The sequence below is a fragment of the Poromitra crassiceps genome (assembly GCF_964638095.1).
Source record: "Poromitra crassiceps genome assembly, chromosome: 22".
Taxonomy (NCBI): Eukaryota; Metazoa; Chordata; class Actinopteri; order Beryciformes; family Melamphaidae; genus Poromitra; species Poromitra crassiceps.
Window position 1 is genome coordinate 3,377,367 of NC_139647.1, and position 11,311 is coordinate 3,388,677.

An 11,311-nucleotide genomic window follows, 5' to 3' on the forward strand; every position below is an offset into this window, starting at 1 on the left:
TGAAAGGCCTGCTTTTCTCTTACCCCGGTGGAGATGGAGTCGGTCTCCCTCCAGAGGAAGCGCCGGGTGACGGTACGGAGTTGGTTCTTCCACTCGTGCACTGCGATCCCTCTGGCACACACTCCCAAAACTAACTCGCCCACCACTGGCCTCTTGTCTCTTCCAACGCGATAGAACATAACCCCATACTCCGGTAACTGCTGGGCAATCTGAATTAAAAAACCAAATAATAATCAATTAATAATAATAAAATAATAATAATAATGTGTGAAAGTGTGTGTATGTGTGAGTGAGTATTACATTTTCCATTTCCATTGTGGGCCCAGTTGCACAAAGCACCTTATGTTAAGATTTCCCTTAGGGTCTGAGTTAAGGTGTCCATAAAATAGAATCGGCTGCACAAAACACCCTTAAATCTTCTCCATAAGGTTAAACATTTTAAGGAAAACATAAGCACAAGATTTTTAAGGGTGTTTTGTGCAGCTGATTCTATTTTATGGACACCTTAACTCTGACTCTAAGGGGAATCTTAACTTAAGGTACTTTGTGCAACTGGGCCCTGGGCCTTATAAGAATATGTGTGTGTAAGTGGGTCCATCTCTACCTTTAGGTACTCTGTCTCGGCCTCTTCGGGCACCAGCTGAGCGTGACTTGCATGTAGTCTTGGCAGCTCTTCCTTTAGACTGGGCAGGGACAGCCTCTCCAGCATCCTCTTAGACATATAATGCTCTGGCTGGTAGTAATTCCTACCATACAACTAAGCAGAAACACAAAGCAATCAAATGCATTGCTGTGACACAGAGATTAAAGCAGTGATACTCAACTGGCGGCCCGCGGGCCACATGCGGCCCGCGGGCGCCCCCCTGTGAGGCCCGCGATGGAATTGTAAAAAAAATATATATATATAAAAAAATGTACAGTGCACCTAAACGCAACATGCAAGATACTCGCTGAATAAGTGTCCAAATGTTCATGTCATTCTGGCCAATACTCACACTTCTGTTATAGCATTTCAGTCTGGAATATGGAATATATTTCAATAATCTATGATTTAGCTGCAAAATTGTCAAATACCGCCGTCTGCTTGCTACCCAGGCACTTATGTAGCTATGTACTTAACCTAACTAACTTAACCTAACTAACTATCCGGTGTGCACAACATTGTCAGACTAAATTCCGGCTGATACCCCAAAAACCTACAATCCGCTACAGAAAAATGTATATTGTTTGTTTATTAACTGGCCCCTGGCCTTCTATCATTTCCCGAAAGTGGCCCCCGGGCAAAGCAAGTTGAGTATCCCTGGATTAAAGGAACGATGCTGGCTATCAACTGCAGATGCTGATATAGAGACACTGCATGGAATAGGCCACGCCCATCATGGGGGAAAGCTCTCCATTCACTCCCATACACCAGCGTCATTTTCCTTGAATTAAACGTAGCTAAAAGCTGTTGTGTGGTGGGCTGCGCAGACAACAAATTAAATTTTGTTTGTACTCCCGAGCAAAACAAGGAAGCCATTGAGAATTGGCGGCAAGAAAAATGTGGATCTAGCTGTCAGAGAAGTAAGTTGGAGTGTTCATCTTCCGTATATGTGATCTTTGTGTGCGACACGCGACCATGCACGTGACATAGGGGAACGCCAGGATTGGGGGGGGGGAGTTTTTGTTTCCCCCCGTTTTGGGCGTGGTTTCTGAATGATGAAGCGCTCCACAGTGTCTCTATCTAGAGATACTTTTTGTCCCGAGTACCTCTGGTACGTAGTCCCCAAACTCAGCCTGCAGAGCAAGGGCAGCCAGGAACAAGCCTGTCTCGTCGTTACAGTAAATCCTGTCCTCCAAGATATCCTTACGCAGCTGCAAGTAGTACTGGTGACGTGTCAGCCTGTGCCTGGGCCACAGGAAAAGAGAGTAAGTGGAAAACAATCAACTTTCTTTTTCATAGATTGTCAACATCACTCCGTGCAATAAAATAGATGCTGAGAGGCATCCTTTCTTAACAGTGTCCAATGTGACGGGGGTGATACAACAGCACTTACAAAATGAAGGCGATATCATCAACAAAGAATTTGACTCGTAGAAACACCAAAAAGGGGGCCGTCTGCAGTTTTTTCCAACTGTCAGGAGCAACCTTGGAGATTTTAGTCTCATGGTCCAAGAAGAAATATTCACCATCTGCAGAATGACAGAGAAGAAGATCATCTGAAGTTCATCTGAAGCGCAGACTTCTGAACTCAGACATCAAGAAAAAACATCTATGTCAATTAATATGAAGAGTTATTGTTATTGTGACGCGTTCGCTGATACAGGCAATTAAAGGTGCACTCGCATCAAATTATACAAGACAGGATATTTAAAACAAAACAAAACATTAATATTATGCGTGTTTCGTTACTTTTCGTTACTCTTACCATCCAGGAAGGCCAGGCCAAAGTAGAAGTGCTCCACCAGGTTTGCGTGAGCCACCACCATGTCAAACACATCTCTTGCTTTTGACTTAATGTCACAGCGAACCGCCACAAACTGTCCACTAGGCAGCACTACATTCACTTCCCTCTGAGACGCACATGAACGGCCCTTTTTAGACTACGTGGTAGACACACATACACACAGGCATGAACACACACACACACACACACACACACGCACACACACACACACACACACACACACACACACACACACAAGCGCGCGCGAGCAAGCAACACACACCACACACACACACACACACACACACATTGATATATACAATCAAGCAAACAAATAAACAAAGATTAGTATGCAGATTAGTATATTAGATGGGAATGTATGAAAATACAATTCAACTAAAAAAAGCAACATCTACATAAAGGTGATTAAAGGAGATTGATGAGAGGCAGGGGAGGTTGATAGAATCGAAATATTTACCACGATGGATCCTGGAAGCTCCAGAACAACGTGTTGTTCCTCTGTCATCCTGACGAACTCAGGACCCAAAGCCTGGCAACACATACAGGTGCAGACAGAGTAAAGACTACAGGCAGCAACACATACAGGTGCAGACTGAGTAAAGACTACAGGCAGCAACACATACAGGTGCAGAGTAAAGACTACAGGCAGCAACACATACAGGTGCAGACTGAGTAAAGACTACAGGCAGCAACACATACAGGTGCAGACTGAGTAAAGACTATAGGCAGCAACACATACAGGTGCAGACTGAGTAAAGACTACAGGCAGCAACACATACAGGTGCAGACTGAGTAAAGACTACAGGCAGCAACACATACAGGTGCAGACAGAGTAAAGACTACAGGCAGCAACACATACAGGTGCAGAGTAAAGACTACAGGCAGCAACACATACAGGTGCAGACTGAGTAAAGACTACAGGCAGCAACACATACAGGTGCAGACAGAGTAAAGACTACAGGCAGCAACACATACAGGTGCAGACTGAGTAAAGACTATAGGCAGCAACACATACAGGTGCAGACTGAGTAAAGACTACAGGCAGCAACACATACAGGTGCAGACTGAGTAAAGACTACAGGCAGCAACACATACAGGTGCAGACAGAGTAAAGACTACAGGCAGCAACACATACAGGTGCAGACTGAGTAAAGACTACAGGCAGCAACACATACAGGTGCAGACAGAGTAAAGACTACAGGCAGCAACACATACAGGTGCAGACTGAGTAAAGACTACAGGCAGCAACACATACAGGTGCAGACAGAGTAAAGACTACAGGCAGCAACACATACAGGTGCAGACAGAGTAAAGACTACAGGCAGCAACACATACAGGTGCAGACAGAGTAAAGACTACAGGCAGCAACACATACAGGTGCAGACAGAGTAAAGACTACAGGCAGCAACACATACAGGTGCAGACTGAGTAAAGACTACAGGCAGCAACACATACAGGTGCAGAGTAAAGTCTACAGGCAGCAACACATACAGGTGCAGAGTAAAGACTACAGGCAGCAACACATACAGGTGCAGAGTAAAGACTACAGGCAGCAACACATACAGGTGCAGACTGAATAAAGACTACAGGCAGCAACACATACAGGTGCAGAGTAAAGACTACAGGCAGCAACACATACAGGTGCAGACAGAGTAAAGACTACAGGCAGCAACACATACAGATGCAGACTGAGTAAAGACTACAGGCAGCAACACATACAGGTGCAGACTGAGTAAAGACTACAGGCAGCAACACATACAGGTGCAGAGTAAAGACTACAGGCAGCAACACATACAGGTGCAGACAGAGTAAAGACTACAGGCAGCAACACATACAGGTGCAGAGTAAAGACTACAGGCAGCAACACATACAGGTGCAGAGTAAAGACTACAGGCAGCAACACATACAGGTGCAGACAGAGTAAAGACTACAGGCAGCAACACATACAGGTGCAGAGTAAAGACTACAGGCAGCAACACATACAGGTGCAGAGTAAAGACTACAGGCAGCAACACATACAGGTGCAGAGTAAAGACTACAGGCAGCAACACATACAGGTGCAGACAGAGTAAAGACTACAGGCAGCAACACATACAGGTGCAGACTGAGTAAAGACTACAGGCAGCAACACATACAGGTGCAGAGTAAAGACTACAGGCAGCAACACATACAGGTGCAGACTGAGTAAAGACTACAGGCAGCAACACATACAGGTGCAGACAGAGTAAAGACTACAGGCAGCAACACATACAGGTGCAGAGTAAAGACTACAGGCAGCAACACATACAGGTGCAGACTGAGTAAAGACTACAGGCAGCAACACATACAGGTGCAGACTGAGTAAAGACTACAGGCAGCAACACATACAGATGCAGACAGAGTAAAGACTACAGGCAGCAACACATACAGGTGCAGAGTAAAGACTACAGGCAGCAACACATACAGGTGCAGAGTAAAGACTACAGGCAGCAACACATACAGGTGCAGAGTAAAGACTACAGGCAGCAACACATACAGGTGCAGAGTAAAGACTACAGGCAGCAACACATACAGGTGCAGAGTAAAGACTACAGGCAGCAACACATACAGGTGCAGACTGAGTAAAGACTACAGGCAGCACACATTCACTCATGCCATTACATGATCAGTTCCTGCAGGTAACATGATGTTTGTTACCTTGGCTTTCCTCTGGCTCAGGCTGAGTGAGGAATCGCTGAAGGTGATGGAAGGACTGTGGGATCTGGCCTTGGGGGAACTGTTGTGGAGGGAGCTGCGACCGATCCAGCTGCTGCTGCTGTCCCTGTGACGGGGACGAGGGGGTCTGAGGGAGAGAGGGGGCGCGGTAGCAAACAAAAAGAGTGGGTCTCATAAGCCCCCAGACACACCACCACCACCAACCCGACGTCAAAGAACTAGCGGTGACGAAGGACGACTGTTGCGTCGCCTCCCGTCGCCTGTGTCGGGCGGTGTCGAACACATCGGAAAGACTACAGCCGATGGTCAACTACTGTAGCATGTATGTTCTACGCCCGCGTGAGACCTAGGACTGAATCTGTTTCGTTTCTCGTGCACCGCTTCGCTTAAACAGCTGACCAGCCAATCAGAGTGATTTCGCTCACCCCCGAAGCCAATTGGCTGAAAGACCTGCCGTCAAGGCCGACTAGACCCAAAAACTAGGGCCATAGATGTTCACCGACGGCCCCGACATTGCCGGTCTGCAGATTGAAACTTGACGGGCATTTGACAGACGAGGAGGGAGAGTGAATGGATTTCTTTGTGTCGACATTCCCAGAAAACTTCTTCTGATGTTTGAAGAATCTTCTTCCAACTAGAATGATGGTGGTGTGGTCATGCTATGTGTGTGTGTATACAGTACCTGTCTATAGGAGCTGGGTACAAAGGTGTGGGAGAGCTCCTTGGCCTCTGTCTCCAAGGTCTATGAGGTAAATTCCCTAGAAGACAGACGTAACACGAGCACTGACGCTGTAGTAACAAGAACATTACTGGTGGAACACATTCTACAAAACTGACTCACAGGAACCTCTGCACTGCATTCAAACATTCAAACAACACAGTACACCTCTATCCTTCAGCTTTCTCAATGCATTAAACACTTATGGTGTATTATAAATACAAGGGACATCAAAGAGTAAATCAAGAGTTTGGGTCTTTGCTCGGTGGGAACATGCACACTGCAAGTTATTCAGACAGTAGTTCCTAATATAGTAACTTCTTTCTAACATTGTCTAACTCTCCTCCAGTCCTGTCCTCCGCATCATAAGGTTACCTGACTTTGAGTCATAGTCTGCTGAGTATCTTCTCCCTTCAGTTGCAGCTGCACACCCTTCGATGAAGTCTGGACATGGCCCTCTCTTTCCTGTCAACCAGGTAAGCCACCAGGTAAGAGAGGAGTGACGACAGCAATGTTTGAAGCATGTTCCTCTCAGTGTTACGCCAGAGACATTGAGATGTTTGGACAGAGCCGACGCTACAGGAAAGTTTAACTTGAGCACCTACACTGAGTGAGTACCTGATTATTGGCTCTGGCAGGAGCCAGGTCCTGGGCTGGCTTCAGGTTAAGTCCTTAATCCTATTGACCTGTCCACTGGCTTTAGTCAAGGGAACAATGACTGCAGCTACAGTCTGTGGATCTATACATTGTGACAACTCTGTTAAGGTCACATTTACATTAGGTGAACACCAGAGACAATGAGATAACCTAGGTGATTAGTCCATTGACACGTCTCCTCCAGTGAAGAGATGAACAGAGATGACAGCAGTATCTTCATACTCTGGTCTTCACCACCGTCTACAGTTTCCATGTAGCCACTAGTCATCAGGGAGCCAGTAATGATCGTTGAGTTTGCGCTGAATAGCAGCATCCCCATTTTTAATAGAGCAATTGTCAGTTTTGTGATATCACATATCTGTGAAGATGGTCTGGTCTATGGACAATTCAATTCAGCTTCACTGACTGACTTAGAGTTGGCGTAAATTAAGGTTCACTTTAGTTTTTTAAGCCAGATGCCTTGCTGCTGATGTCGCGATGGGTCCCGGTCAGGGAATGTTTTTGTTGTGGCGGCCATCTTGGGTCCTGAACGCAGGGCATAGACATTTTTAGGGGAGGACTGTTCAAACCATGCCATCTTTGAACTCGAACTACTCGTTCATACTACAAACTCCAATGTCAAGCTTGAAACGGGTGACCACTTTTACTACTTTGAATGCACTTTTCGCTAAATTCACACGTTTTAACACTGTGAAAGTTCACACAACTTGAACACTGCATACATAGAGTTATACATCAAACCCTTCAGCTACTTCTGCTCTCACTCACAATGTCAATAAGTGATACGTTTTTCAGATATTAACGCATTTGAGTGTCCCACTCTATTTCACGGGGGCCATTTTGTGTGGAAAAGGCAGGGTAAACACAGATGCAAGCAAAACACTAATGAGGGGTCCAAATTCCAAGCTGTGTGTTTACCCTGCCTTTTCGACACAAAATGGCCCCCGTGAAAAGGGTCTATTGCATAGAGGGCATCAAATTGGGACTCAAGATGGCCGCCACAACAACAAAACATTCGGTGACGTCACGTGACATTCACAGTGTTCATAGAATTCAGAGTCAAAGTCATGAGCTCTGTCATCTCCTCCTCTCTGATGTAAAGCATTGGTTGCTATCTGTTTCCTCTCAGAAGATCAGATCAGAAGAGGTCAGTTGAGGATATGAACCATCTGCTTGACCACTTGTATGGATCACTTCTGGGGCTGAACTCATACATTTGACCATTTACTGAATTCAGTAAGGACTCAAACATGCCATGCGTGCTCACCATGAAGCCTCTCTCTGATCATCTGGCTCCTGCCACTCAGAGGGACGTTGCTGTCTGGCAGAGAGCCGTGGTCCATCTGGAGGAGAGGAAAGCACTTCACTGTTGATGTATTTCCATTTTGCACATGCTCTCACAAAACCATACAGGTACACGAGGGATGCACGACGACGTCGGCACGTCATCGGTATCGCTCGATACAGGCTTTCAAATGAAATATCAACATCGGCACGAAACGGACATCTCTGCCGATATGACAGGCCGATACTTTCACCTTATTTATTTGTTTTTGTAACTTGTGAAATAGATCAAATTTGGACCTGGTTGTGGTGGTTATCAGGGAGAGCATCATCCAAGTATGCTGAAGTAGGATGAATCTTGCAGTTTTGTTTGAAAGAGAATGTTATATAAATAAAACAATATGTGTGTGAATGTGAGTGTGAATGGGTGAATGTGAGGTATTAGACTAACAGGAAGTGTGAATAGATTTATGGTTTATGAGTCACAGGAAGTATAAATACACTTCCTGTGACTCATAAACCTAGTCTGACTCATAATGTGAGTTAAACTAGGTTTGACCAGGTGAGTCAGACTAGTTTGAGCAGGTAAAACAGCTGACATTTTGAACAGGAAGTTGTGATACAATGGGTCAAGTGGGCGGGGCTGCATAAGGTGAATAAATACAGTCCATTTACCATTTCTGTTTTACATAACCTAAGTCATTGTCTTATTTTGCCCAGTGAATGTGTAGATGTTCAAAGACATTATATTTGTTTCTGCATCTGCCAGTGGGTCATCATGATAAGAGTCGGCATAATAATGTGTTCATTCCACTACAGGAGAGACTTGATGTTCTCTGAAATGACTGTAATGTTAGGTGTCACATGTATCAGTATCAGCATCGCCAGTCGGGCAAAAGAGTTGGAAAATATCTGCATATCAGATATCGGCAAAAAATCCAATACCATGCATGCTTAACGTACACGTTTAAATTCTGACTGAAAGACGGGCCTACAGAGACACTGTTATGCATGCAGGCGTGCAGATAGGTACACACAATGAGGACAGACAGACAGACAGACAGACAGACAGACAGGCAGACAGGCAGACAGGCAGGCAGATAGGTAGACACAATGAGGACAGACAGACAGACAGGCAGACAGACAGACAGACAGACAGACAGGCAGACAGACAGACAGACAGGCAGGCAGGAAGACAGATAGGTAGACACAATGAGGACAGACAGACAGGCAGGCAGGCAGACAGGCAGGAAGGCAGGCAGACAGACAGGCAGGCAGGCAGGCAGACAGATAGGTAGACACAATGAGGACACAGACAGACAGACAGACAGACAGACAGGCAGGCAGGAAGACAGACAGATAGGTAGACACAATGAGGACAGACAGACAGACAGACAGGTAGGCAGGCAGACAGATAGGTAGACACAATGAGGACAGACGGACAGACAGACAGACAGATAGACAGACAGACAGACAGACAGACCGACCTCAGTGGTGCAGAGTGCCAGACAGACAGACAGACACAATGAGGACAGACAGACAGGCAGACTCACCGTGTCATGGAAGACCTCCTCCACCAGATAGCGGATGACTGTGGAGGGAGAGGGCAGCAGAGAGGCTTTGTGCTGAGACTCGCACGCCTCCAGCACAGAGTTGAGATTGACCCTGCGGTGAGCCAGGTCCTCGCACATGCTCAGGAGGAGGCTGTTCAGATGGTCGCTCAACTGCACTGGCTGGGAGGGGACAGAGGTGAAAAGCACCCTCATGAGTCATGACTAAAGCGTGGGGGGATTGTGATGGTAACTCAAAATAAAAGTCACGGTGCTGTGTGAGGAGATCCCACCTGATTCTGAGGTAGGTGAAAATCAACTGACCAGTAGAGAGTCATACCCAGTGAATACACCAGCATCTGTGCAACAAAACCACCCAGTTAGGAACATACAGAACATGTACTTCACAGCTGCAAAGAAACATGAACATTTGAAAAGTCCAGTACACGTTTACATCACCACCCACCCCCCTCTCCCAACAATGCCATTTTGAAAACGTATACTTTGCTTGATGATAACAATGACTTGCAGTATTTTCTGAACCCTTTTCGTGTGGTACACTAGCATCACAACTCAAACTCCAGGGCAGAAATGCCTTTGCTCAGCCACTAGATGGCGCGCTTACACCTCTCAGCGTCCTTCCTCTCCTCTCTAGACACCCTGAGATGTCTCACTCAGGGGAAGCCTGCAGTGCTCTCCTCAGGAAATAAGACAAATCAAGATTCGGGGAAGCAAATTCCAACGCACGTTTCGGTAGAAGCAATATAATCTAATGCCCCGGTTGTATCATGTGACTGATCTGCCCTCAATTTTCATTCGCTGAGGAGAAATGCACTGACCCACCCTCTCTATGGCAGGTTTGGTTGAGCTGGCACGGCCCTGCAGCATCTCTGGAGCGGTGAAGGTGGATACCTCATCTGATAGGGCACAGTTCTTAAAAGCTAAGGTACCAGTGGCTGACAGCAGCAAGGAGGTGGGGCTTATGATGTTGCACATATTGTTGTGACCTGGGGGGAAAAAATGTAGGAAGTCCATATTACTGTATATTTGATGCTGCTCATTCTTGTCTCTAGTAGTCACATTGAGTGAACTAGACAGATGGGTAGAGAAATACTACACGATATAGGCAAATACAATAACGTGCTGGTGTGGTCATAGCTGGAAGTGTATTATTATTATTATTATTAATATTATTATGTATAGTGTTGTCAGGCTATGATGAAAGGGGGCTATTTATATTGGCAGTGCTTTACCCTTATAGGACATGTCCACCAAAGACTCTGCAGTGCCCAGCAGCAGGGACCAGACCTCCTCCTCCAGCAGGGGGCCCCCTCGTGCCTCCAGTACTTCCGCTAGTGTAACGAATGTGCTGCTCATCCTGCACACATCCCACGCAGCACACACCTGGGTGGGGACACACACACGGTCACACACACGGTCACACGGTCACTCACACACACACACACACACACACACACACACCTGGAATAATGTATAGGCTCGTTTGTATGTTTTCGTGCATGCATTGTCCGGTTTATGGTGTCTCGAGCGAAGTGGGACCTCTTTCACTTCGGATCAGAGATAGTAAACAGGAGGAGAAATGGGGGGGGAGGTTTGTTGGGGGGTTCCTTGAAAAAGTCGTAGCCCCACTGCTCCTGGCTACTTTAATGCAGCCCATACGCATACACATACTGTACACTCATACTGTGTGAGTGAAAAACTTCAATGGTTTGAGGCTGTGTTCAAGGTGGTATTCTCTGTGAATTTGGCTTTCGCTGGGTATAGGATTCAAACACAAGTTGAAAAAATAGATTTAACTAGAGCTCCAATGATTAATCGATTATTAGTTGTCAACTATTAAATGAATCATCAACGACAACTATTAATCGGTTTGAGTCATTTTTTAAGGGGAAAAAATTCTCTAATTCCAGCTTCTTAAATGTGAATATTTTCTGGTTTCT

At 46.0% G+C, this 11,311-nt stretch overlaps 1 protein-coding gene across 1 annotated transcript in view; it reads right to left on the bottom strand.

The window, feature by feature from the left end:
- ptpn20 (protein tyrosine phosphatase non-receptor type 20) overlaps positions 1 to 10,730 on the bottom strand; it is a gene marked incomplete at its 3' end in the record, with an annotated part of 42,910 nt that extends 32,180 nt beyond the window's left edge. The window contains exons 1-14 of the mRNA XM_083658245.1: positions 10,604 to 10,730; positions 10,194 to 10,357; positions 9,644 to 9,709; positions 9,354 to 9,533; positions 7,784 to 7,859; positions 6,235 to 6,324; positions 5,824 to 5,899; positions 5,124 to 5,268; positions 2,905 to 2,976; positions 2,409 to 2,583; positions 2,037 to 2,172; positions 1,750 to 1,888; positions 605 to 757; positions 24 to 209 (exon numbers count right to left, since the gene is read on the bottom strand). Coding sequence (XP_083514371.1) covers positions 24 to 209; positions 605 to 757; positions 1,750 to 1,888; positions 2,037 to 2,172; positions 2,409 to 2,583; positions 2,905 to 2,976; positions 5,124 to 5,268; positions 5,824 to 5,899; positions 6,235 to 6,324; positions 7,784 to 7,859; positions 9,354 to 9,533; positions 9,644 to 9,709; positions 10,194 to 10,357; positions 10,604 to 10,727 — 1,782 coding nt within the window. The 5' untranslated portion in view covers positions 10,728 to 10,730. The remainder of the gene's footprint in view (positions 1 to 23; positions 210 to 604; positions 758 to 1,749; positions 1,889 to 2,036; positions 2,173 to 2,408; positions 2,584 to 2,904; positions 2,977 to 5,123; positions 5,269 to 5,823; positions 5,900 to 6,234; positions 6,325 to 7,783; positions 7,860 to 9,353; positions 9,534 to 9,643; positions 9,710 to 10,193; positions 10,358 to 10,603) is intronic.
- Positions 10,731 to 11,311: the final 581 nt, after the last annotated feature.